Source organism: Toxotes jaculatrix, chromosome 6, assembly GCF_017976425.1.
Source record: "Toxotes jaculatrix isolate fToxJac2 chromosome 6, fToxJac2.pri, whole genome shotgun sequence".
NCBI lineage: Eukaryota > Metazoa > Chordata > Actinopteri > Toxotidae > Toxotes > Toxotes jaculatrix.
In genome coordinates this window covers 19,516,574-19,543,899 of record NC_054399.1, presented here as the reverse complement: position 1 = coordinate 19,543,899, position 27,326 = coordinate 19,516,574, and the positions used below count along the sequence as shown (strand labels likewise).

Here is a 27,326-nt window from a genome sequence, read left to right as displayed (position 1 = left end):
ACAGTGTCACCCAGGAGGGCCTCCAATAAACAAGAAGTGAAATCCAGTGACAGCTACACAGACCTATACATCAGAAGATGAAACATGACCAAGACAGAGCAAACCCCACAGGTGAAGATGCAGCAGTCTGTCTTCATTTAAAGAACGGTGGAAACTCCTTTGAGGACAGCAGAGTACACATTTTGAACGAAGAGGACAGATGGTTCGGAAGATGAGTGAAAAAGTCTAAAATAACCTGTAATGAAGTGGAAGAGGCAGCAGCCCTGCTGTTACGCTGCTCTGAAGGCCATTTGCATTCCCAGTGGTGGAAATTTACAAGTACATTTTGAGGTACTTGTAAGTTGCATAATCTTATTTTGAGCTACTTCATACTTTAACAGCTTTAGTTACTAGTAACAAGTAATCATTAAACAATTATTAAGATTGTTGCCTATTAATTTTCTGCCAGTCAACTAAAAGGGTGAAGTACTGGTTTCTGGATGCCTGGGAAAATATTGAAACAGCTGTGTGTAGCCTACTTGGGGTCAGTGGGGCCCAAAAACAAATCTTTGCCCCTGACCCCCCTAGGAAATTAATTCAACTAGCTTCTAACTCTTTAACAGCCTTCCTTTTTATGGTGTTATTTATTAGAAAACGGAGCATTTGTTTACATTAGGGGTACTAAAGTGTGGATTTTAGTAATGGAGAAGCACAGAGCCACTACATCCGGCAGGGGGCAGGAGAGATCTTAAAATGCCACTTCCACGTCAAGACTTGCTGAATGTTGACGGTTGTACAAAACATGAACTTAAATCCTTTAATGAGGACCTTCAATTTTCCTCCGCCCACTAAACGCCCACATTTAAGGACTGTAATTTCCAACTTCCAATTTGGTCGATCATTCGAGTTTAAGTAGCGATGCGGATATTTCCGACGGCACTTGAAGGCAGCAACAGTTGATTCCTAATTGGAGTCAGATTTTCAGGCCGAGGAGTGGCTTCTACAAGCCGAGACAGCGGGGACATCCTCCTCCAGAAGGACGAGGGGATAGTTAGTAAACTGTAAACAACCTGCAGAAAAGTTAAGTTCAGAAGACTTTGAGTAGATGAACCTATTTTCTGAAGCTGAGGCCATGTCTGTGTTGGATTCGCGTACTTCGGTTTGAGGTAGGTGAAATAATTACCTGAAATGTTTTGGCGTCTTTCCGCTTTCTGTGCCGCTCGGTCACTTCTTAACTTTTGGCTGGCGTATTTTTTACTCACTTCCTAGAAGCCTTATTTCGTTTGCAGCTACAAAGTCAACATCCGTGTTGGGTTCACCTTTATGTCAACGCACTGAAACGTCTCCCCACTTCGTTATTTGTCTTTCAAGTCAGACGGCAGACATGTGATGGCATGTTCCCACTAAACTGACTCATTTCCAAATTTCGAGCTCATAATTTCCCAGACACCAAGGATGTGTCATGAAAGGGTCTGACTGAAAATAACTGACTGGATGTAAAAACGTAACTTGGAGCTTCTCTATTTTCCTCTAAAAGAAACCTGAAAATAGTATCTTACACACGCGTAAAACAAACTAAAAAAACTGTAAAATAAACTAGATGAGTAAAGTAAACAAATAATATGTTTAACTTGTTGAAACGCAGTGGCAAATAGAAGAGTCTCAAGCTCTGATTTAAAGGAACTGCGAATTGGAGCAGGTTTCCAGTTTTATGGGACTTTGTTCCAGATATGTGCTACAAACCAAATGCTGGAAACACATGCTTATTTTTGGATTAGGATTCTTTTGGCCCTAAACCACCCGGTAATCCTGATTTCAGGTCTTACATGTGCTCCCATTTATTGCACTAAATGTGTAGCTTCGCAGCACTTTTACATTGTTAGGTGAAGGTTCAGACTGGTGATGCTGCTTTCACTTCTTGATGAGGCACACTCCACTAGTTTAGAAAGACAATAATTACAGAGTAGCCCACAGTTATCATAGTGCAGCTCCGTTTTCCATTTAAATTTGCTTGTGAGGCTCTTTTCCCAAGCAGGGTTAGGGTTAGGCTTAAGTCTCTAATGATGGTTTCTTATGAGCTTTCTTCAAAAGAGAAGATGGTTATCACTTTAGAGAGCATTTCTTAATTGGAGAGGGATTGGTTGGGTGTATTCATATAGAAATTCTTATGGTTTGGGATGCCACATTGGGCCTTTTATCATGAGCGTGTGTGACTAAATAACTCAGAGCAAAGAGCTTCCAAAGACGTGTTTTATACTTGTCTTGTGAAACATTTTTACATGTAGTTTCCACACACGTAACCTTCCTTCTACTAAAGTACACAAGAAGTAAAGTAACAGTAATGTTGCAAGGTGATTGTTATTAAACTGTAAATTGGCACATCGCTCAACAGTGCTGTGCCAGCTCGTTGTGTTTGGTGGGGGGGGGGGGGCAGAGCTTCTAACAGATATTTACATTAAATTTACACCAGTTTGGATTTCTGAATATAAAATCAGAAGTGAAGGAGCAAGTATTTGGTTGCACTTTCTCTTTAACTTATCTCAGTTCTTGATAAGCTGTTTGTGAAGCTGCATGGTTAGAGGTAGTGAAAAATGAACTGAACTGAGTTAAAAGTTTGTTCAGTGCTGCTTTCTCGAGGAAGTGAACATTGTGAAGATGCAGTCTGATCTAAATGACTGACTGACTTTGAACATCATACGATTGTTCCCAGACAATGTGGTCCCTGCCTCAGAAACAGCTGCAGCCTTGTGTTTCTTTTTGTTGTTGTTTTTATTTTTTGTTTTTGTTTTTTTGGAGGGGGGGTGATGCAATCAGAAAAACATCATTCAGTCAGCTGGAGTTTTTAAGCTGACAAAACACTTAGTCAATGAGTGAGATCACAGGAGGATAGACCAATTCAAACCAGCAGAGAGGCAGACAAGTCCACAGCAGCTCAGTGCATTGCTATGTGCAGAAGAGATCAAAACTGAAAGCTCACAGTGGGCAAATGTTCACCAAGTGGATAAAATGTTGCTCAGGCGGTTGAATCTTAGGTTTCTGTTTTGATACAGTCGTGGGAATTTGGGCTCAGACAGCTCGAAGCCTTCCTGCATTGTTTTAAGGTACAAGCCGGTGAAACTAATGTGGGGTTTCCTGGCTCACAGTCCTCTGCTATGCAGCAGTGTATCTAAGCACTGTTGGTGATGAGCCACAGTCTGCTTCCAGCAAAAATGTCACACATCAAGTTAATATCTTGCCTAGTACTAGCTAGTACTATGTTCTGCATATTGCACTTATCTGCTGTTAAAATTACTTATCACATCTTAAAGGATCATCAGGAAAAGTGCCAGTATTGCACTGAACAAACAGGAACTGACGAGGGCTGCAACTAATGGTTTTCTGGAATAATCTATTGTCATTTAGTCTAGTTTTTTATTTATTCATTTAACATTTAGAAACATGAAATGAAATGGCATCTTAAAATATGTCACATACTTGAGAATGCATGTCACACGGTGTGCATTCGACAGTCATGCGACAGTCACACAAAACGCTACAAAACAGGACCTGAGATATGTTTTTTGAAATTTAAAAAAAAAAAAAAAAATTTCAGTCAGATGACTAATTAATCATTTTTGCGCTAGAGGTGACAGGTTTTACAAAATTTATAGCAACTTGAGCAGCAGTTGAAATAATTAATCTGCAGAGCAATGCTTATTCAAGTGCGTTCCCATCTGCATCCTCTCAAACCTACTTGACTGACTGTGTTTGTTTTCACTAATGAATCAGAATATGCTGAACACATGACAATGGGTGTCGGTGAGTGTTTACTCTTGCGTCCCAGCTCCAGTTTCAAGATAAGAGGTGGGACAGAGATAGCGTGGAGGCTGAATTCAGACATTGTTTGATGGAATCCATCCATGGCAGTGTTCAGTGTCCCTCCACAAGAACTTGGCACGTGTTACTGTGTGGATTCCTTCTTTTTAAATGTTTGTTTTCCCTGTAGCTTGACAGTTGACAGGGATCCATCATGTTCTTCCTCTGGCTGTGTTGGTTAGGACTGCTGAGCTGACTGTCATGTATGGCAGCGTTTCTCTGCGCTGTGCACGGGACAGGGAGCATTTACTTCATGTCCGCCAGAGGTAGGCTGTATGTTTACAGTGCTGGATGTTTAAGGTGTAGCATAAAGGTTAAGTATAGTTTTGTTTTCTACTTTCTGATCATGATATGACTTTCAAAATAAAGCTGAGTGTTATACATATTTGTTGTATTGTTTGGCATCTTATATTGTGGTAAAAGCATAGAGCTTAAACTGGACTCTTGGACTTTGAATGTGGATTTTCCCCTGAATATTTGATACATATAAGAGCTGAAACAAATTTGTTGTTTAAGCCAAAATGTCCAAAACCTTGTGGGCACAGCTACTCAAATGTGATTGTCTTGTGTCTTGTTTTCTTGGTCCTCTGTGGACTGCTGGTTGGACAAAACAGGCCGTGTGAATTTGCCATCTTGGCCTTTAGGAAAATTGCAATGGACTTTTTCCCAGACCATATTCCAGTGGGTTTTATTTATTTATCTATTTTTACTATTTATGAATAATTGGAACAATTGAGAAAATAATCAGCAGATTAATAAGGATGATAGAAATAACTGTCAGGTGCAGCCCTAATATGGAATTTATTTAATTATTCTTTATTATTACAGAGGTATATGTTTGTGATATTGTTAATTTCTTGGAAAATATCAGGCATAGTCATATGTTGAAATATCATTCAGTATTATATCAATATATTTAAATTTGAGTTCCTGAAAAGCATCCAAGAATATTTCTGTACTTGCTTAGTACTTATTGGTATATCTACAGATATGTGTCTTAATTTAGATGTGAGATTAAGTAACAACGGCGTCTTCTCTAAGTTTTTCTGTGGCAGTAACATGACACTTCATTGGCTAACACATGAATGATGCTGCGTAGACTACAGGAGGTCCTCACTAACCACAGTGTAAATATTTCATGGCACAACTGAAAGAATTGAGAGAATAAGCGCCTGATTGCAGGCTGTGTTGTCATGTTTTACACACTGACACACATCTTCAACCACAATGTGATGGTATCCTTTTCTGATGTTTATATTAAAAATTATGATACCTGTACCGGTAAAGGTTTTTGTGAAAGTTATATTGCCTAATACCATCACGTTGTGAAACCTTCCTTTTATTTTTCTCCTAGTTTATAATTGGTGACATAGAAATACCAGGTGTATGTTTATAGAAAGTCCTGTGGGGTAGAGTTGACATATATTGCATCACCTTGTAGTTTAGGTATTACATACAAGCCCTGTCAAGTCATGTTTACCATTGGCATATTTTCCTCTGAACGAATTACATTCTCTGCATACAGACATGGAGAACAGACAAAATCTGATAACCAGACACCTGCTGGTCCAGTTTTAAGCACTAACAGCAATATCTTTTCTTCTGAGAGCTAGCAGGAAGATGTATGTTTTTGGTGCCCACTTGTGACTCTGCTCTTTGAGTAGCTGCTTGCATTTATAAATTGTGTGAGTGATTATCTCGTTTTAACTAGTTTAAAACACTTCCATGTTCACTGAGGCTAACAGCTGACCTGGCTTTTGGTCAATTAATTGAAGTGGCAGCTTAAATGTCACATGGCCCGTAGCAGTCCTCAGGCAACATTTCTTCCCCTAGAGGGCACATTGACAAGACTTCTTGCTTAATTCAGACAAGTGGATTTCTCTGGATTGGCTGCAGCTGAGTTGCTATAAGCTTTGGAGGACGGATTGTGGTGTTGTGTGGTGTGGATTTATTTCTGGATTTCTTGCTCTAATACATCATTATGTTGTCCCTGTGGGATTTGCCCCAAGTAATTATTGAGAATTATGGAAATCCAAGAATGAATAACCCATCTCATACAGGTACATTATTTTTGAGGAATAATTATTTTGAACAGGAGGAATTTCTACCCATCTAGGCTGCCTGCTGCTGAGTGATTATTTCATGGAGTGTTGAGCAAATAGCCTTAGAGTTCACTGGAGCCACTTAAAGTGGCTATAATTACCATTGAGGTCTAGCCTAATTGGAAGTGACACACACCATCAGGTGGCTTAGAAATGCAGGTTACCAGTGGCTAAGTGATAGAGAAATATGGTAGTCAGCTAAACATGGCAACGTAGCTGACCATTCTCTCTTTGTTCATTTCTGCATGATAACAACCTGGTGTTGATCTAATCTTCACCTAAACAAAAGGTCTCTCACCCCGGCCCCAGACTGCTAAGGTCGACGTGAACGCTGAGCGGATTAAATCCTTTGTTTTGCTGTTACCACAAGTTAGCAGAGCACTGGAGAGAAGGCAGCAGATCCGAGGGAGCTGTGTTTTCTGTGTTTTATGAGATCGCGACACAGTGGCTGTGTGCGTTATGTGTGTCCACGTGAAGGAAGAGAAGGTACAGGATGTTAAGCTGAAAGAGCTGCTCTGCATCGAGAAGCTTGAAATGTCCGTTGTGTCAGACTGTCTTGAGTGCGTCAGAATCGGGAGAGGTAACAGGTGAGCCTGTGCATTAGTATGTCACTTCTTCACATTAACTCGAGGTAATAAATTATCTGCTTAGGTGTGTGGAAGCTTGTTAATCTCGACACAGGAAACTCTTTATTTTAATCTTTAAATGGCTTAAGAGTTGTGGCAGATTCAGACCAATCCATTCCTAGGCTTTATAACATGCATTAATTATGTTGTTCTTTTTTTTTTTAATCCACGTTTCTGAAGCCTCTGCTTCTTTATTTATTTATTTATTTATTTATTTATGTTTTTTTTTTTTTGTTTTTTTTTACTGTTGAAAGTAGGTCTCATACTTTTTTCCTTGCTACCAAGGTGTGTTTACTGGTGAATGGAGACAAGAAAGCTTATAAATTTTGTAAGTTGTAAATTCTTTTTTTTTTTCATGATTGATTTATTTATTTTGTAATATGTGATTTATATGAATCCACTTTCATCAGTAATGCATGACATGGATCACAGACAGTAGTTCTGTCAATACAACATTGTGTGTGTCATTGTCTGGGAGGGGCAGACATTAACCCTATCCCTTAACCAGTGGTTGCCTAAATCAATTGGTAGAGTTTTTTGGTTGGGTCAGGAGACAGACTGGGAGGAAGCACTGACTGTCTGAGAGAAATCTGTCCTCTGAGGGTGGGCTCAAAAGTCTGGGAAGGCTTAGAAGATGTACTCTCACAACCCACTGGAGGCTAGATGCTAACCCCTACAAACCTCAAGTCATAAACCTGTCAAATGAAAATACATGTTTGTTTTCATAAGATCTTAACTAAAATCATGACACAATTCAGATTATATCTAAAAAACCTAGTTAGCTTTTTTCATTTCTTTACATTTGAAAGACTAGAACTTGAACTGTAAACACAACCTCTTTAAGTCTGAATACAGAGAAGTAGAGTGTTCGTCCAAATTAAAGCTCAGTCAGCTGGACTACAGCTGACTAAGCTTTAATAACATTCAGTTATTAAAATTTTATCTTTAAACTTAAAACTACGTCCTACAAATGAAGTGAACGGTGGTTATCCTTATTCACAGTTCTGCAGATGTGAATCCTGTGCAACCATGCATGACTGGATTTGTTTTACAATCTTATGATGTAAACTCATGGTTCCACTCGTCTTTTTTTTTTTTTCATGACTGGTGGTTTGAAGCTCACAGAAAGGGATGATCTTATTTCATAGGAAAGGGTGTGGAGGTTAGAAAATGGTAGTCTGCGCCAGAAACACATCTGAGTTTACTTTGTGTTCATGGTTAAGTGTAAGGCACATACTTTCATTCGAGGGTAAATTTGGGAGTTTTCAGGCCTGCGTGCTCGCAACAGACAGGAAATGCTCCGTCCCAATTTGGATTTATAGTTTTTTCACAGGGTCCAAACTTCTCTCCACCTGACATTTGCTGTTTCTCTGTCTGTTGTATGTGAATTTTACAGTTATGAGAAAGGATCTCTGCATTGAGGCTTGAGGGCAGGTTGTATAATTATGTATTCAGGTGATTTGTCAGGTTTATTGGCTTAATCCAAGACAGAAAATGCCCCTGTGTTCTTCTGTTTGCAGTGTTTTCTGATCTAGAATAATACCACTGTGTGCATGTTTTTAAGTTTGGGTCATTACGTTTCTGAGATGAGTAGATTATTGCTTAAAATTATGCTTTTCAAATGAGAGGGTTTGCTGCTTTTTTATAACATTGTGAGTTGTGGCTGTGTCCAATGGCCATGGGAATTGTAGCTACTTTTACATTATATAGTAGTATAATACTATACTATTCTACTATAGTATTATACTACTATAGTATTATATAGTAGTATAATACTATAGTAGAATAGTATTCCAGTTGTTTTGGCACCCATATTGTGTGTGTGTGCAACTTGCTTAACAGAGTAACAAATACAATAGGCTCTTCTTCCAGGTGTATTCATTTGGAGGTAGAATTTAGCTCATTCGATCCTAAATTTTTCCTCTTTTCATTTATTGATTTACTTTATCCCCCTTTCACAGCTTTTGTTTTTGATTGTGTTGATCACATTCAGCCTTTGGTACATAAATCAACAGTGAGACAAAATTTTAATCCTCCTGATATAAAAAAGAAATACTTTAGAGGATTTCATGAGATCATAAGATAGAGTTCACTGTCGCTTCTCACATAGATCCCACTTCCCTGCAGGATGGAGTCATCATGTCTGGACCTGGCTCTGGAAGGTGAGCGGCTCTGTAAGACTGGTGACTATCGTGCCGGAGTGTCTTTCTTTGAGTCTGCCATCCAGGTTGGAACAGAGGACCTTCAAATCCTCAGCGCTATCTACAGCCAGCTGGGAAATGCCTACTTTCACCTACAGGATTATAATAAAGCCCTTGAGTACCATCGGCATGACCTCACACTTACCAGGTAAATGTTTTAAATCAAAATACCCATCTGTCCCGCTGATGTGATTTTTGTTGACCTGGTTTAGTGTTGGTGCACACAAGCTTTATGCAGGCCAAGGCTGAAAATTTTCAAATTAAACTCTGAACAAATGCTGAAACTTTTTTAATCATTGCAGATGTAAATTACTTTCTTGCCTCTTGTGTTTTCATACCAATACACTTCAGTAATCCACTAATATTCCGGTCTAATTATTTCCTAATGTTATTTTTTTCCTCCTTTCCAATCCCAGAACAATTGGAGATGAACTTGGTGAAGCCAAAGCCAGTGGAAACCTTGGGAACACATTAAAACTTTTAGGACGGTATGATGAAGCAGTGGTTTGTTGCCAAAGACATTTGGAAATCACAAGAGCCATATATGATAAGGTGGGTTATACTTCAGTGATATTTAGGAACTACAGCATAGAGTTATTTAGGTATGGGGCAAAACATCCCTACAGTAGTTTTACCTTAGCAAACTGAGGATAAATGATTTTTCACTGTTCTGTAAATAAAAGTTCAGTCAGTGGCTCAAAGGCCCATTTACTTTGATTAGAATAAATGAATCCAAATTTGTTTTCATGTCATACCACATAACATGCTCTGCAGCCGCAGAACAGTTTGGGTATGCACGATGACTGCTGAACTTTGGCGTACCAACATCTAGAATAGTTTGCCAGCCCCCATGCAAACAAGCAGGTCTGGTGTCTGTATATTTTAAAGTGTATAATTACAACAGTGGTCACTGTGGTTTCCATCTGTGAAAATCTGGTGTGCGTGCTGTAGGTTGGGCAGGCTCGAGCGCTGTATAATTTCGGGAACGTTTACCACGCTAAGGGCAAGAGCATCTGCTGGACTGGAGCAGAGCCAGGAGATTTCCCAGAGGACGCCAGGATAGCCCTCAGGAAAGCTGCACAGTACTACGAGTGAGTTGATACCACTGTTTACTTCTAAAGACTTTGTTGTTGTTTTGTTTTATTTTGAAAGCCACGAGGAATGATACAAGTGAACTAATGGTGCCAGTTACAGCTCTTCAGCTTTAGAGTCATAGGTTTGAACGCCACACTAGCCATGTGGTAAAGTATACTTGAATAAGGAATTTAAAATTGAGTGTTAGCAAAGCTTCAGAAATACTTTTACTGTGAATAAGCTGATTGGATGGTATGCAATAAATATTCATAAGGTTTTTGATTCAGGTCACGCTGTCGGTAAAATTTTTGAAAAGGGAAATACAGCTGTTAAAAATGTCCTGATCTTGAGCACCATTGACCGTACACTTAGCGGATAGTTTGAGACAACTTTTGCTTTGTGGCATGGTGAGTTATCATGCTGTGGATGGACATGTGGTCAGACGCAATACTGAGATAGGCTCTGAGATTCAACTGATGATTGATTGGTAGTAAGTAGCCCAAAGTGAGCCTAACCCTACCATCTGCAGCTTCAGCAGAAATCCAGGTTCATCAGACCAGGCTTCCTTTTCACAGTCTTCATCCGCCCAGGTTTTTTGAGTCAGAAGTGGAACCCAATGTGGTCTCTGCTGTTGTAGTCCATCCTGAGATGCTTTTCTGCTCACCACAGTTATAAAGAGTGGTTATCTGAGTTACCGGAGCCCTTCTGTCAGCTCCAACCAGGCTGGTCATTCTCTTCTGACCTCTCTCATCAACAAGGCGTTTCCGTCCACAGAACTCCCGCTCACTGGATGTTTTTGGTACTATTCTTAGTAAACTCTAGGGACTGTTGTGCGTGAAAATCCCAGGAGATCAGCAGTTTCAGAAATACTCAAACCAGCCCATCTGGCACCAACAATCACGCCACGGTCAAAGTCACGGAGATCCTATTTTTTTCCCCATTCTGATGTTTGATGTGAACATTAATTGAAACTCCTGACCTGTGTCTGTATGATTTTATGTATTATGTATTGCACAGCTACTACATGATTGGTTGATTGGATAATGGAATAAGTCTGTGACTAAGGTGACAAGTGGGTCACTCATCATCATCTTACTTGATTTGCTGGAGACTTTAACCACATATTACAGTCTTAGTGGCTGGACTTGCTTAGTTACCATGGAGATGGTTCAGTTGTCATCACATTACCTAAGTATTTAACTTCAGTCATGTGCTAACAGGTGGTCATATATGAGAGGAGGTAACATCCCAGTTGACGCTGTGACTGTTTTTGGTCTGGTTTTCAGACAGCAGACCAAAATCAAACACAGTTTTCATGCTTAAGTAACAGCTGAACAAACTCCATCCTTGCATAGAGTACCTTTAGTTTAGACTAATTTGTCAAAGTATATAGCACAGTTAGTTCACCTCATGGAAACAAAAGAAAAAGTGTGGTGTTGTTGGCTCTTGCATAGCCTGAAAATCACCCTGAAAATGAATAATAACAATAAATCTGTTTTTCTCTGTGAAAATCTTTGCTCTTTTTTTTTTTAAAAAGAGCAAACCTGTCTCTGGTGAAGGAGTTAGGTGATCGGGCAGCCCAGGGTCGTACCTATGGAAACCTTGGTAATACTTATTATCTGCTGGGTGACTTTGAAACTGCAGTAGCTGCACATGAAAAGGTAGGTGGCAATGTCTAGTCTGTCTTCAGTGTCTGCTATACAGCACCTGCTTCACATTGGCTTTATTGATTTTAGAGCTTTGAGAGCCATACAGTAATATTAGATGATGCTGGACAAATTTGCTGAGGAGAGTTTTTATCTATATACATTTTTATTATTTCTTATGTCATGACTGTGAAAGCTGTTTTCTCTGTCCTGACCTCAAAACGTTTCCTATTAATCCTGACCTAAATGACAGTAATGTGCACCTACTGTTTGTCCTGTTGGGCAGCGGCTACTCATCGCTAAAGAGTTTGGGGATAAGTCTGCTGAGAGGAGGGCCCATTGTAACCTTGGCAATGCTCACATATTCCTCAGCCAGTTTGAAGTGGCGGCCGGTCATTACAAGTGAGTAAATCTCAGCCTCAAGGCCTCCCTCTCCTCATAGTGGTTACTTGCAGATATCTCTCCAAGTGATCATGATGCTTGGACACGAAAAAAGCTGAAATGCTTTTTAGTTTTTTTAGTTTTTCTTCTTTGCACTGTAAAAGCTTGAGTGACAAAGGTGAGAACATTTAATTAGATAAACGAATATACAACCATAAATCAATTAGAGAAGATAAATCAGATTAAATTAAAATATTTTGCACTGGAAACTTGATTTGTCACACCAGCTGAGTTTCGCTGGCAATAGTTTATTTTAAGGCTCCCTGTTAAGCATTAATAAGCAGTATACAAAAAAAATAGATAAGTACGACTCCATTACATTGCTTTACAAAACATTTATTAAATATTTGTTTTCTGCTTTTAAATGCTAATTGGGGAGACTTAAAATAAAGAGTTACCAATACTGTTTTTGTTATTTGAATAAGACAGAAACTTTTGAATATAATACAGTCATTTATAACAACCACAGGCGTGGCTTTTTTTTCCCCTTTAATTCCTTTGAAAAGATCAGATAACTATCATTCTCCTGCACCCACCCTAGAAATTCCTTGACCTTCTTCCTCCTCTTCTGTTCTGCCCTCAGGAGAACTCTGCAGCTGGCCAGGCTTTTGAAGGACAGAGCAGTGGAGGCCCAGGCCTGTTACAGTCTGGGCAACACCTACACACTACTGCAGGACTATGAGAGAGCCATTGATTACCACCTCAAACATCTGGTCATTGCTCAGGACCTCAACGACAGGTATCAGCCATAAAAGCCATTTTCCTGCCAAATTAGCCTTTGAAGTATAATGAGCAGGAAGCTGAATGTGGGTGGCCCCTGAACTAACCCTTTGCTGAATTTGGTGGGGTTACTGCTAACACCCATCAAGCTACTGTGAACTGTAAAGACACAGAACAGCAGACAAAGTCACAGCGAAAGACTAATGATAGCATTTAATGTCATTAACACATACAAGCCATAGATGTCACGGTGTTGTCATTGGACAACACTTGCAAAAGAAAATTTTCATCTATGTTTAAAAAAAAAAAGGAAAAAAAGGTCAGTTTTCACGTAAAATATATGAGCGTATGAACGTATAATATGAGCAGTATCAGACTTTTGGACCACCCTGTATGTCAGCATGAACACTTGATTAAACTTTTTTTTTTTTTCCACTTTACCCATGAAGTCAGTGTATGTAGGCCTCTCCTTTACTACAGCTCTGCTAACAAGGCAGTACTCTGTTTTTAGCGTAGGCATGCTTCTCTATTTCTAGTCTTAGGAAAAGGAAGCAGGATTTCTCGTAGTATAAAGTTGCACAGACTTAAAATTGTCATTAAATGGTATAAAACAGGATGTAATTGGAGGGACAGAGGGAGAGTTCTTAAAATCCTGTGATTATTGGTTTTGAAAGTGTCTGTTTATTCCTACAGATATCTGCCCTGTAAGTAAAACACATGGGATTCGTATGTGAAATACATTTAGACTGTTCTGAAATATAAATGTACACATACATGGAACTGCTGAATACCAGCTGTAGTTGAGAAATGTGCATAAGCTCAGGTTTTTGTGATTGTACTATGTGATAGTGTGACAAATGCCCTACCCATTCTTGCATAATCTCAACTGTAGCTGCTCAGCCTGTTTTCCTCTATGTCACTGCAGAGTTGGTGAAGGAAGAGCATACTGGAGTCTAGGAAATGCCCACACCGCCCTGGGGAATCACGAGCAGGCCATGTACTTTGCAGAGAAACATCTGGAAATTGCCAAAGAGGTAACTGTTTACCATTTACCTCCTCCCTCAGAGTCCAGTCAGTAGTTGCCATTGGACCACACCCCCATCTACTGGTTGTATGGTGAACAGCAGGGAATAATACTCCAGCTTCTAAATATGTGCATGCATTGAGGATTTTTATGGACATACAAGTTACAAAGCCGGGGCAAAAAGAATCCCGCGTAGCAGTAATCTTTGTTTTGGAGTCATATGTTTAAATGAAGCTTTGTTTAACTGTGATGTTGTCAATGGTGCAGACTGGAGACAAAAGCGGTGAGGTCACAGCCAGGATGAACTTGTCAGACCTACGACTGGTTGTAGGCCTGAAGTCCAACTCCAACATCCATCCCAACATCTTCCGCAACACAAATACTAATAACTCCCCTGTGCCAGTAAGCTATCAGGGTTATCCAAACCTCCCAGGTAAATTTGCACTCTTCAGATTTGCCTGTTATTTGACACTAACAAATCCATTTTGGAATGCATCACAGTAAGCCATTACTGCAGTTTCAAAGCCATTCTGAATCTGTGTAACTGCATTTTTTAGCAGCATGTTTGCCTTAAACAAAGATCTTAATTATTACTGTTCTTGTTAAGCACATGTTTAGAAATGGAAAATATTGTGCAATGGAAAATATTTGTTTCCAATCTCCTAAAAAAATCTCTGTTGCAATGCTTTGTTGAGTCACTGTTATACTGTGGTTGGGAAAGTGCAGTTTTAACATTAATAAATTGTTGAACTGATGTTGCTTTCTTTGTTTCAGTTTCAACGGTGATGACTCCATCAAGAACGACAGGCAGTTCAGAAAACCTGCGACTGAGTCCAAGTCCTGACAAAAATCAAAGTGGAGATTCACCAACACATCCAGTATGTACTGTATAAAATTACTTCACGAGGCAGAAACATTGTATATGTTTTTAGTCTGATGCATTGCATCCCAGATGAAATTGCTCACATTAAAACAAAAAAAAGCAGTCTAATAAATGGTTCAACTATTTACTTTGCATACACATATTCAAAATTGCTCCAATTTGTATTTGACATAGAAATCCAGCATGTCACATAAAAAACTGTCCATAAGCTCTACTCCACTTGTCATTAAAAGTTATTTTCTTAGTTTTGAGGAAAAGGACATGGTTTTTTTTTTTTTTGACCATGGATGGGCCAAATGCTTGATGCTCATTCAAAGTGATCCATATTTAAATGGGGTGCAGTTCTCCTGATTTTGGTGCCTGTAGCAGCAAATATAAACTTAACTAAATCAGCCATGTTCTATGGCTTCAGGAACACATAGGCCATCAGATACTTTCATAGACATTCATAACTTTCTGGTGTGTGAAATAATGATACCTCAAGAAGCTGTTCAACCAGAGTTTCAAATCATTCGACCTCTAATGTGAATCTGTCAGTGACGTTTAATTAAAATTGTCAATCTGGATGGACTTTGAATGTACAGGACTGTGAGGAGAATGTATTCCCTGCCTCTTCAAAAAACAACACAATCAAGGCATCCACTAAGCTCTTCCTCTTCCAACGGCTGAAAAGTCAGAAGCACAAGAACAACAAATCATCTTCTAAAGACCAACAAGAAAACCGCACTGAGCACACAGCTCCAGAGGTGGATAGACCTGTGACTATTAAGGTATTTCTACATACAGGATATTGTCCCGCGTACACACAAGAGGCTTATGTGCAACTATGATTCGCCCTCAAGAAAAGGTTACAAGTGAAACGTGACTTATGACAGCCTCAACCCAAACATAGAGTAGCATGACTGTGGTGTGGAAATGTGGGATCATTTCTGACTCACATGTTGCGAAAAAATGTCAACCTCCAGTGCATGTGGAGGAAAGTTAAGTCAGTTTCAAAATCAGTAGTTAATTTTTAACAAACGAAAATGCCCATTTATACATTTTTTTGCATTCCTCACTACACACTGGTGATGAAAATGGTTTTACTTCTGAGCGAACTGTTTTGTTTTTTTTGATTTTTGATTTAGTGGCTAAGAAAATAGACTAACTTATATTAATCTAATCTAGGTCTGCAACAAACATTTTTTTTAATTATTAGTTAGTCAATTAATACTGCATTTAGATTCATGTATTAATCTTGGTCTATAAAATGTTTTTTAAAAAGTCTGAAAATTGACCAGCACGGTATCCTCAAGTACAAGGTGACATATTTATTCAATAGTATGACAATGGACAAATTCACTTACTGTTTTATCACGTAACAAAAATTTACTTCTGTAACAAGAGAATTTTGAAATATGCCCGTGCTGTTTTCCATTTCTTTTCTATATTTCGATAATCTTCTTTAAAAGCCAGTCAGCTAGTTTGATTATCTTTATCATCTTAAGCCTTTTTCTAATGTTATCAAGTCTGTATGTTTCATCAGGGTGCTGTTATTATTTATTTATTTAACTCTATAGCCGGGATCACGGGATACTATTGGAGAGGATGGATTTTTCGACCTCCTCTCTCGTTTCCAGGGCAACAGAATGGACGACCAAAGGTGCTCTCTACTGGATGGCAAGAGCCATCTCCCTGCCCAACCCTCTCCCTCCTCCACCCCACCCGTAGCTGAAAGGAAATGTGAGTCAGCCCCTTGTGTTTTCATCTGTGTTCACACCATATCCATGTAGAGGTGCATTTTTCTGACCTCCTTTTCAAGGATAAATATGAGTGGAAAGGTGTAAAAGAGACTGTACTTAGTTTACTTCATGTTCTTAATTCATTAATGACAAGCCAGGTCACTTGTACTAAGAATCTTGGGGGATGGCCAGTTTCCAGTAGAAAGGGGACGATACCACCACTGCCCCCTCTATGGTGTGAATACAGCTTGTCCACAAATGTGTCCTTTATATATTGAATGTTGTGAAGAGGACTTAAAGGTATACTCTGCCCAGAATCTTTATTTGAGAATCACTCATCTCTTCTAGCTTTGAGAGTTCAATGTAAAAGTTTTGTAATTTCATCCACAAGGTTCAGTGGCCCTTTTTGATACTTTTTTTCTCCATCCTGAAAACATGTTACAATTCTGCTCCTCTGTAATGGCCTTGAATCCAACCTTATCACAGCTTTTGTTTCTATTTATTTATTTATTTTTTATTTTTTTTTTTTTAGCCAGCTCTCAGGTCTGATTTTGACACTCAAAAGGCAGATTTTAGGCAGAGGGTTTCTTTAAGTTTCACAGAAAAACTGCAAAGCAGTAACATCTCATCTCTTTTTCCTGTATTTAACTTCTACAAGGTCAGAATGAAGTGCTGGGTAGAGGAGTAAAAGACACAACTCCCTGTTCCCAGCACATTTTCAATTTTTTATTTATATTTTTTACAAATCACCCACAGATAATAATTGTCTTTGTTTCTAGCTATTTCGGAGTGCGAAACACCATTGCAGGATCCTGGTCATTTCCTGGAGCTGCTGGCCAGCTCCCAGGCCCGTCGTCTGGACGACCAACGAGTCAGCCTGAGCCATTTTCCTGGCTTACATCTCAACACCTCCAGCCCGCCTCGTACACCCTCCACCTCCAGCACAGATCAAGTCCCCACACAAGGTGATGAAATAATATGAGGTATTCACTAGTTTTGTCATCTCCCTCAGTATCACTGCTTCACATTGCAACTGATGCTTGTTTGTTTTTTTTATTTCCTCCCAGCCCCCATCTCCAGTACAACTCACACACCCTCCCTGTACAGTCGCATAGAGGCAAGCGCTGAGCAGCCTGAGGGGGATGATGTCTTCTTCGACATGCTAGTTAAGTGCCAGGTAAGAAAAAGAAATCTAGTATATTACTTGATTAATATAGACCTCTTTTTTTTTGTAATGCTTGTTGGTCTGTAATGAAAAACAGCATAGTTTCTTGCTACTTAGGGGAATTTCATTTGAAGAGAGGATCCATTAAAAGCTACATATTTATTCATCGACTGTTAATTTATTATTAGAAACTCCATTCTTCATTCATGTTGAATTATTTGCTTCCCTGTGGACAGGTTTTACATCGTTCCATACAGATAATGACCTACTGTGCACTGGCTAAAAGACTCCTGAGGTTACACTAGAAATTCATTGGAATTGGAAGTGCTCCAATTTTTAACACTGAAATTTCTCGGGAAGTATTACAAAAATTACTTGATAAATACGGACCTGTACAATTTTGTCCTACCGTCTTTCTTTTCAACCATTTCTTTGGCAATGAGTCCACCTACTGTGAATCCTTCTCTGTTAAGACGTTGAAGGGGAACAATCCGGCTCTTAGAGGATTCAGTTGGCAGAATTTCAAAGGCACCAGCCACAACTATCTTGGTGCACTATTTTATTTTTGAACCCCAAGCACTTTTTTGTGCATGTGTGTTTTGACTCAGTCCTAAGTGGTTTCAGGGAAATCACTGTCAAAATACACTACCTGTAACAGTGTGTTCCTGGTATATGATGACAAAGCAATCGGCCGGTTCCAGATAAACAAGGCCTGCACAGAATCAGTTATCGGTGATTGCCGTCTGGCTCAATATAATACATGACTTGCTGTGGTGTCACATCGACACGGGCAGTGATAATCTCATGAGATCAAGTGGCTGCAGTTTATAGAGCCAGGTGCTGCAGAAGCTCAGTGCTCCATATTTGTATAAATTTCACTACAAATTTTTCATAGTTTAGCTTGACCCATGGAGGTTTTATTCTTTTAACAGAATAAAATCAGTTGTATTACAACCAAAAAAAGCATAATCATTTCAATCTAAATGTCTCAAATACAAAATATTCAAGCAACAGACCTCACATTGTGCGCTTGATTTTTTTCTGTCTTTCAAGAAATAACTTTTCTTAAATTGTCTGTAATCTAAGCCGGCAATTGATGATTATTTTCATTTTCATTTAATCTATAAAATGCCAGAACAGTGAAAAATGCTAATTGCGGTTTAACACCCCAAGTGCCTGATAAGTTACAATTAATCCATTATTAAAATAGTTGCCAGTTATTTTTCCATCGGTCAACTTATGATTTCAGCCCCACAGCGATCCACACGTAGCTACTTGTACTAGCCTCAACAGTATCCTCAACGGTATCAGCTAATGTAACTGTGCTGTCTACCTCTACAATGTTTTAGGGCTCCAGGCTTAATGACCAGAGGTGTGCTGCTCCACCCTCTACGACTAAGGGACCAACTGTTCCAGATGAAGATTTTTTCAGTCTCATCCTTCGGTCCCAGTCCAACAGGATGGAGGAGCAGCGAGTCCTGCCGCCCCATGGTGTTACCCAATCCAAACCAGACTGACTCCACAGAGGTATTTCTCATGTTATCTCAGGATGCCAGATGAAGTAACCAAGCTTTTTTTTAACTTCTTAAAAATTCGTTTTTTTTGTAAGCTCCATGACCGTTGATTCCTGCCTTTTGGGATTGTTCTGACAACATTCCTGTGAAACTACCAAGAATACAAGGGATGTTATAGGGAATTAAGGTCTAACTTAACACAGAACTGGTGACTGTGAAATCATGGGGAATTTAGGTTTTCAAGAATAATGGACTTGTTTTTAGATAACTCACAGGGTCTCTTGGTAGTTGTTGCCTTTTTTTGTGGTGCTGACTGCTTTGATCAGAGACCTCAGTACCAATGATGTCTGTCTGCTCTGGAGACTTGCATCAAGTCACTCATACAAACTGTGGGTTGTGGATGATTATTTGCTTGGACAAAGAGTGCTGTAATCCAAGGACATAAGCAACACTGAAGGGATTTCTGTTTTACAATGATGGACAAGAGATACTATGGACTTATCTCGGAGGTTCTTCAGTTAAGCAAAGTGGAACATCGCATAGCCCATTCTGCTTTAGCAGTGGTACATCCTGGTTTGAATTGACCTCAGACCTCTCTAGCAATAACTCATCAAAGAGGATCAAATGACGTATCTTCTCTGGGGAAATAAAGGTTCACATCATTGCTACAGTAATGTCTAGTGGAGCCATTTATAGAATCTGCTTCCAGATATTGCTTTTAATAAATACTGTCAATTTTCCATTGTTAAAAGGTGTATGGGTGGAGCATTATTGTCATGAAGTGAAATGGGATTTTTCTTTGTAACAAGATTTTACAGGTGATTTAATAGTGAGAGGGGAAAAAAGTTATTGTAGCTTTTATATTTATACTTTCTCCTGACAATGGAGAAATAAAATCTCATGAATTTACATTACAACTTATTTATTTAACCATGATTGATTATCTTCAGAATACAACATTGGGATCCTTCCAAGTGACATGGTTTGGAAAAACAAAAGCATTTCAGATTTCAATGTCAATCTTTTTTTTCCCCAGGTACATATCAATATAAATAAGTGTATTTATAAAGTGTTCTCCGCATTAGTGCATCATAGAGATTAGACTTAAGTGACTCAATTGCTTTATCTCTAACCTTTGTGTCACTTGGGATCTTTTCACCCCGGTCTTTTCAGCACTGAAAAGACTTCCACTAAATATAACAGCGTAAAGTGCACATTAATTTTTAGGTTCTAGTTTATACAATAAAGTCTTTCAATATCTGTACCTTAAAGGCCTGCTAGGCCTCTGAGGTCAGCCTCTCTTGATGCTTCTTGAACCTGAAAGGAAAAAAAAAATGGCTCAACTTAGATTCTATTCAGGATGTTATATCTAGTGCCTGCAGAGAGTATTAAAAAGTACTTTGACATATTGCACTTGTTTAATATTAAGGGGCGCCCAAAACCAGTTGACCTTACCACAGTCAAAGTAAAAGAGTACTGATAATATCCCTCTTGTCGGCACCAATTATCAAAATAATAGCAATGGCCTCCTAACATTCCCAGGAGTAACATGGAGTGGACAATTTATCTTACCTGTTGATGCAACAATTCAAGAAGCAGCTCTTGTTCTTGTCGAGTTTGTACACCCCAGACTCTGGGAGATCTTGACACACTGACAAGAATTTCTGCAGCTCTGATGTTGGAGTTCCACACTGCTGCTGTTGCTAAAGTCAGAAATCGACAGTTTCAGTCAAAACACTTCTTAGAAGGAGGCCTAAAAAGTTTTAAGCATATTTTGCTAGAACAAAAAAAAAAAAAAAAATCAAATGAGACATTGTTAACCTCTCCATGATGATGAAATTCTGAAACACAACATGATTCCTAACTAGGAAAATAAACATGGGCCCCTAATACTGAGCCACATTTACCTTTATGGTGTCATAGGTGTCAGTGATGATTGTAATGAAAAGGCTGAGGATCATGTAGATGAAGAGCGAGACAAAGGTATAGAGGTAGACCCTGCTGAAAATCCACACCAGGCTGTTCTTCTGCTTCATGTTCTTAAAGGTGGGAAACATGTCGTCTCCGTTGATCAGAGAAAACAGACACTCTGACACTGTGTTTAACGTCCGGAACTAAAAAAAAAAAAAGTTAAAAAAAGATAAACGTTCAAGGTCATTACTTTTATTATTTTTCTGCTGAATTGGAACAAAACTAGAGTTTAAAATGTTTTCAGAACTAGCTTCAATTAAATCCTGCAAAATTATGTAAACACTCCCTGCCTTTTCATGATACGGGCCAAGGACGATCCAGCCACAAAAACAGTAACTCAGGTAGATGATTCCAGCGCAGCAGATGAAACGGATGACATTTGGGAAAGCTGCCCTGAGTGTCAGGATGAGGATCTGAAAATAGCCACAAAACATGGTAGTAGATTTGAAACATGTACACTGAAAACCAGTATCTGGAAACCATACAAAAGAATACATTTTCTCTTTGAAAACAGTCAAGTTCAACGGCTATTTGATGATTATTTGATAAATAATCTGGTCTTACATTATACTTTGCAAAGTAGCCCATGTAGCGGATGACCCCAATCCACACGAACATGGTGCCTGTGCCGAGGAAGATGCTGCAAACATCATAGCTTGTGAGGACCTAGAAAAAACAGTGGATGATTCAAAACGTTTGTCTGATGAGCCGAACATACTGTAGGCAGCAGCTCATATTCTGTTAAAAGTAATGAAAGGCATTACAATTTCCATTATGAACTGACTGGAACATGAATCAGTCTCATCAGTCATGAATCAAATCCCCATTACCTTACTTTGGATCTCTATCTTGAGAATGGAGCCAATGATGGTTAATGTGTCACTGAAAATGATCAGGATATACCAGCCATTCACAAACTCCAACTTGTCTGACAGTGGGACTTTTTTATCACAGTGGTTACTGCAGTAGAGTGTGTACTCCTGTTAAGAACAGAAGAAAATACAGGTTGTACTAAAAATCTCTTTGAAGAAATTGTCAGTATTGGGTTTGTTGTGTGTGCCACTGTGAAAACCAACAAATTATCAGCAACAACAAATATAATTGCAGGCCTAGGTATAAGTACAACATCAATAATGGAGCTCAAATAATAATAGAAAAAGTAATGGGTAGCATCTTACATCCCTATCACAAAGGTCAAGGCTTTAGCTGAACCTATTTGCTTCACTAAAGCCTCTGAGAATTTCAGAGTCAAACTTGATATTAAAAGAGGAATACAGAGAAGCTATCTACCTCAAAACCAATACTAATATGACATGACAAACATGTCCTTAGCTGCTGTTGTACCCATAAATACATTTTCATTAATGGACAGATTAAGTGAAGAAATGTCATGAAGAAGTAAAACTTATCCTGAGCATGTTTTGCCCATGACTGCTGTTAAAAAAGTTGAAACTTCCATCCTTTAGTATGGATTTTAAAGGGGGTACAAAATGTATTTTGCATTGACTTCTTCCACTTATCTTAGCTCTGACCAAATAAACTAAGCTAGATAATAAAGAAACTGTTTACTCACAAACTGCAGCTGAATCCCATTGATCACTGAGCGTGTACAGAGCGTGAAGGAGGTGATGCAAGTTATAATGATGAGGCAGTCAAGTAACATAGGCAGGTGTTCGTTTCTAGCAGCTGAGGAAGAACAGAAATTAAAATAATCCTTATCTGAAGAGAACGATCATCTTCAAACAGATTTTATGTGCAGCACAGATAGAAGATTTAGGCTTTTAGAACAGCCATAATGAATCCCAAGAATACAGATGAATCCTTTGTATGCTCTGAAATCAGGTTGTTAAACTTACATGCTCCTGTTACTTTCCAATCTCTGCATTCATTGATGTCGACATCATTTTCCAGGTCGATCTTTATCCTGCCGCTGTGTGCTTGGTTGTTGAATGTGATCTGTTAAACAGACAGCTGTCTTTGAGGGAGGGCAGACAGTTTTCATAAACGTCTGCATTCGTGTTGCTAACACAGATAGCTAAACATTCACTTGCCAGGCCCTTAAGCTAACATTTAACTATGTAAATAGCAGGCGTTGTGTGAAAACATTCTTACTTTTAGACCGCTAAGATTTGTGTCATTAAAGCAGCTTCATTAAATAAACACAGGATTCACACTGACTTCATTTATCTTCATTGTCATTTAAACTCCTTTCTGTGCTGTGAATAGGTGCAGTGTCACAAGGAATCACTTTCATCGTTAAAGCAGAAATAAAATAATCAGATGTGCCATGTGACTGCTGACAGTCTGATGTGATCCACAAGGGTTTACTGAGCCATGAAGACAAATGAACTAACATACGATCACAGTGAAGTCGTAGCAGTCTGGCAGCTCTCGATGTCTCACTGTCTGTAAGTTTATGGCCTTGAGAACAAATGTAATCTTGATGGAGAGCATCCTGGAAGACACAGAAGGTACATGAACTGACAAAGGTTTTTCATTAAGAAACAGTCGTATAGTTGAATCTTATGTACAAACCTTTTGAAATGCAACTGAAAATGTGGAAGTGCTTCCGACAATGACGGGTGATACATCGGATAAACTTTAAGGCACTCTGTTGGATACAAGCCATAACAAAAAGAAAACCAGTAATGTCAAATGTTTTGCAAAATAAACTAATTAAACCTGGTTTAGTATTTCATTTTCCACAAATAATAAATATCACAAATAATCAAGCATACCAGTTTGAACTTGGGCATCAATTTCAAAGGTCTCATCTCCAGGGTAGATAGTGCCGTTTCTGTAAAAATCCTGGCACAGTGATAGCGGAGTGTAGACAGCACCATTTTTATCATATTCATGATTGCCCACTGTGATGTTGTGCAGATGTCCATACTAGAAATTATCAGTTAAAATAAGTTATAATACAGTCAAGCATGCTGACAATTTGACAAGAATTGTGCATGGTGGGAAGGTCACTTTCTGAGCTGCAGCAGATTGAAGTGTCTGAACTGTTAATGACATATTTATGCAATCATAACAAAGTCAAGAACAAAGTCCAATCCCGTGACAAGACATAGGTTGTCATGAGAGCTTATGACACGTTTTGGCCATATAAGCAGGTGGAATTATAAAATTCCAACAATGATTCACAATAACGCAAAAGGAAAAGCATCATGTCTAATGACCAAAATAGATTTGGAGATTGACAAATCAGCAAATAAGAAGCAAATAAAAATCATGCCTTCATGGTAGAAAGAAATAAAAGGAAAATGCTAGCATTCATTTACCTGTTCAATGATGTAATCGATATGATCATACACATCCTCCTGTGTGTAAACAGCATACGTATCCATGCCTCCGTCAACATAATTTTTCAGGAAAAGGTGCTTGAATGTCATCAGATTTTCCTCCTTGAATGTGACAACCATCTGGTTACTGAGCCCAAATGACACCAGCTGACATGGGAGAAGACATTTGTAATCAGGGTGGTGAACTAATACAATAAACATCTATTCATGTCATGTCTGAGACCACTACCTGGATGGTAATAATGGCAATTTTAATGATCTGCAGTAAGAGTTTCCATGGTTTTCGTCCACGAGCATGATACTTCTCACAAGGATTCATAAAGTAATATTTGATCTTCCTTCTGAGACACTCCAGATCCTCCAGACACTGATCTTGGTGGTCTGTCCAGGGAGGGGGGGTATTTGTTTCATACACATTATACAAGTCACTGGACTCCTCCATATCTGAAATGAAAGGAATGTGTGACTTTGGATGAAAATTGGCATGCCAACATTGTTGAGATCAATGAAATCTGAGGAGAAAAAAAAGTGAAAAAGTATCGCTCATTTTTTTAACATTGCCATGTTTGGACTTAAAAACAAAGTGTGGGCAAGGTACCGACAAACAAACCAGTCATTCAGCTTTATAGACAAGTCACTTCAGCATGGATGGCTCTGAGTTTAGGAAGACATATAGATAATGTAATGCATAAAGACAATGCACCTGTTCTTTTTAAAGTGTTCAGTTCCTGTCATGATGATTAAACTTTAAGACCTTAGTATTGTTGAGGTTGTTGTGTTGTTAATGCTGTTTCTATTATTTTTGCCAGCAATTCAACAACATAAAGGGAACAAGATTAGAAAATGAAACACTTCCTGCTATTTTGAAATCCAATACACTTACCCTCCAAACTATGGCCCCAAAAAAGTTCCAAAAGTGTCAACAAAAACTGAACATTGCAGGAGTGCTGTGTTGGATTTCATTTGACTGTAAAAGCACTTGATGAACTTTTAATTACTGACGGACAATATACATATTTTGCTTTCATTAATCTTTACCCGCATGACAAATGGTACAGTATTGAGCAACCGACCGAGGATCAGGAAGAATATTAGGTGTACCTGAACACTGTTGAACAATACACCGCAGCTCGCGTTCCGAAGACCCACCTGCTTCCACCATTGCGGAAAACTATCAAATATTCATCAACTGTCGTGTAAGACTTAAAAGTATAGCCTTTCTATCCGTGCCAACAGTGAGAGGCAACAAAATGAAACTTAAAATGAAACGAAAATTAGCTAAAATGCTGCTTACCAAATGTCCCCCAACAGGTTAATCAACCTGTAATTGCATCCACTTGCGTCACGAACGCTTAGTCCAAATATCTTCGTTTCATTTAAAATTCACGATTTGCTAAAATTGTTGTCTCATACTGAAGGTAGTGACTAAAATAATAAAAAATTCCGACGTGTACGTGTATCTGTCTGTGGTATGTTGCAGGTAAAGTCCTGAAACTCTGTCTGTGAAAGGCTCAGGTGAAGTACGATGTCCTAACGTCATTTTACAGCTAGGATCTGATTTGCTCTTCGAGCTGTCAATCAATGCACCCCTCCCACCACCACCACCACCTCACTCCTGTAACTCCTGGCAACCAAACAAAACTACGGAGAGGAGTTTTGCCGGTAAAAATGATTTCTTCGTCTATAAATTTTACTTCTCAATAGAATTAAATGTATTGTTAACTGCAAATAGCTGCACCAACGACTAAACTGACTTGTTACAAAAAAATCTTGCTGTCCCAGAGCTTTTTAGCCGCTGTGTTTGTTGATACTGTTATCCCTACCTAGCTAGTTAAGTCTGCTAAATTAACGGTAATTAACGAGTGTCACGTGCAAAAAGAGACGCTGTAATGTGTCTGTAAGTCACTTTAACTCACTTAGCTGAATTAAAATGTCGGCATATAGTATTGTAGTACTCTGGGTATTAACCATTAGCCTGTACTGTAGATATAGCTGTGGAGTTTTAGGTCGAATTGTGTTCATTTGACATAATCTGTGATGGAAAGTAACTAGGTTAAATACATTTACACGCATAATTCTGAGGTACTTATACTTTACTTGAGTGATTCCATTTAATTATACGTTAGACTACTACTGCTTTATACTTTACCGGATTTATTTTATAGCTATAGTTACAGACAGAGTTTTTCCAACCCAAAATATGCGATTAGTTTAGAAAACACGATGCATTTATAGATTAAATTTCCCTGTTGCGCATGATGTAGTAAATATTAGCTCTACATTCACACCTGAATCAAATAATGCAATGTCCACATAACACTTTGGAAGAGGCCAGGCTGCATAACAAATACTTTAACTTTTGATACTGTAGTACATTTTTCTGATATTTAAGTAAGATTTTGAGAACTTAAATATCTGAGTACTTCCTCTTGCACTATATATAATTTAGGAAATTAGGAAAATGAATATGGTTAATTTGCTCAGATGGTCAACAAGATGAAAATAAATAATAATTAAATAAAGTAATATAACACTGAAAGGGGGCATTCTTCAAAAGTACTTTACATTTGACACTTGAAGTACATATTTGTGATAATACATTTTCAGAAAATGTATCATAAATTCAAAAACAAGAAAATTTTCAAATACTCACCTTTTACTTGTAATGGAATAGTTTTAGTATCTGAATAATTCATCCACTATTCCATATCAATAGTTATAACCTTAGCTAATATAAACTGAAGTACACCGTAAAATGTACATCAGCCTGAGGACTTCACAAAGTAAATTCAGACTGACTTGTGATTATAAGGCAATGCAAAAATGGCAGGGCAATCCTTTTATCCTCCACAAGATGTCGCCATGTGCATTGAAACTGACAGCTGTGAGGCACTCTTTATTGCCAGTGTGTGTAGCCTGTGCAAGATAAAATAAAATAAAATAAGAAAATCCTTTATTAGTCCCTCAGGGGGACTAATAAAGGAGGGGTACAGTACAGTAAGTAAAAGTAAAATATAAGTAAGAGACCAGAACAAGATTAAATAAACACTATTCTAACAGCAGAATAACTAAGAGACTAAACTAAGAAAACAGCTG

General features: G+C 38.5%; 2 protein-coding genes across 4 annotated transcripts; one reads left to right on the top strand and one right to left on the bottom strand.

Annotated features, from left to right (window-relative positions):
* The first annotated feature begins 896 nt into the window (after window positions 1-896).
* Window positions 897-18,954, top strand: LOC121183004 (G-protein-signaling modulator 2-like). Of its 2 annotated transcripts, none has more exons than XM_041039756.1 (15): window positions 897-1,145; window positions 8,690-8,911; window positions 9,180-9,315; window positions 9,715-9,854; window positions 11,375-11,498; window positions 11,770-11,885; window positions 12,508-12,663; window positions 13,570-13,678; window positions 13,936-14,101; window positions 14,443-14,546; window positions 15,136-15,321; window positions 16,171-16,273; window positions 17,052-17,237; window positions 17,340-17,449; window positions 18,787-18,954. In XM_041039756.1, the coding sequence occupies exons 2-15, from the start codon at window positions 8,691-8,693 to the stop codon at window positions 18,952-18,954; spliced, it is 2,025 nt and encodes a 674-aa protein (XP_040895690.1). In that variant the 5' UTR covers window positions 897-1,145; window position 8,690. The 2 variants fall into 2 exon arrangements, with proteins under 2 accessions (XP_040895690.1, XP_040895689.1); XM_041039755.1 differs by having other exon boundaries at window positions 16,111-16,273.
* mcoln3b (mucolipin TRP cation channel 3b) lies at window positions 16,717-25,739 on the bottom strand. Of its 2 annotated transcripts, none has more exons than XM_041039758.1 (14): window positions 25,525-25,739; window positions 24,460-24,674; window positions 24,210-24,377; window positions 23,661-23,814; window positions 23,458-23,533; window positions 23,281-23,377; window positions 22,779-22,878; window positions 22,496-22,608; window positions 21,753-21,902; window positions 21,487-21,588; window positions 21,213-21,335; window positions 20,859-21,065; window positions 20,524-20,654; window positions 16,717-20,268 (listed from the first exon to the last, which is right to left on the bottom strand). In XM_041039758.1, exons 2-14 carry the CDS (start codon window positions 24,670-24,672, stop codon window positions 20,229-20,231), a joined length of 1,674 nt encoding a protein of 557 aa, XP_040895692.1. In that variant the 5' UTR covers window positions 24,673-24,674; window positions 25,525-25,739; the 3' UTR covers window positions 16,717-20,228. The 2 variants fall into 2 exon arrangements, with proteins under 2 accessions (XP_040895692.1, XP_040895691.1); XM_041039757.1 differs by lacking the exon at window positions 25,525-25,739 and adding an exon at window positions 25,332-25,478.
* Between the last annotated feature and the right edge of the window lie 1,587 nt (window positions 25,740-27,326).

Excerpts from the sequence above, each read along its gene's own strand:
- LOC121183004 (XM_041039755.1), top strand. The coding sequence starts at position 8,691 with ATGGAGTCATCATGTCTGGACCTGGCTCTGGAAGGTGAGCGGCTCTGT. Across the intron at positions 11,499-11,769 it reads CAGTAGCTGCACATGAAAAG|CGGCTACTCATCGCTAAAGA; the intron begins GTAGGTGGCAAT and ends CCTGTTGGGCAG. Across the intron at positions 16,274-17,051 it reads ACCCGTAGCTGAAAGGAAAT|CTATTTCGGAGTGCGAAACA; the intron begins GTGAGTCAGCCC and ends CTTTGTTTCTAG.
- mcoln3b (XM_041039757.1), bottom strand. The coding sequence starts at position 25,392 with ATGGTGGAAGCAGGTGGGTCTTCGGAACGCGAGCTGCGGTGTATTGTT. Across the intron at positions 21,336-21,486 it reads GCTACTTTGCAAAGTATAAT|ATCCTCATCCTGACACTCAG; the intron begins GTAAGACCAGAT and ends GGCTATTTTCAG. Across the intron at positions 21,066-21,212 it reads TTGGCCCGTATCATGAAAAG|TTCCGGACGTTAAACACAGT; the intron begins GCAGGGAGTGTT and ends TTTTTTTTTTAG.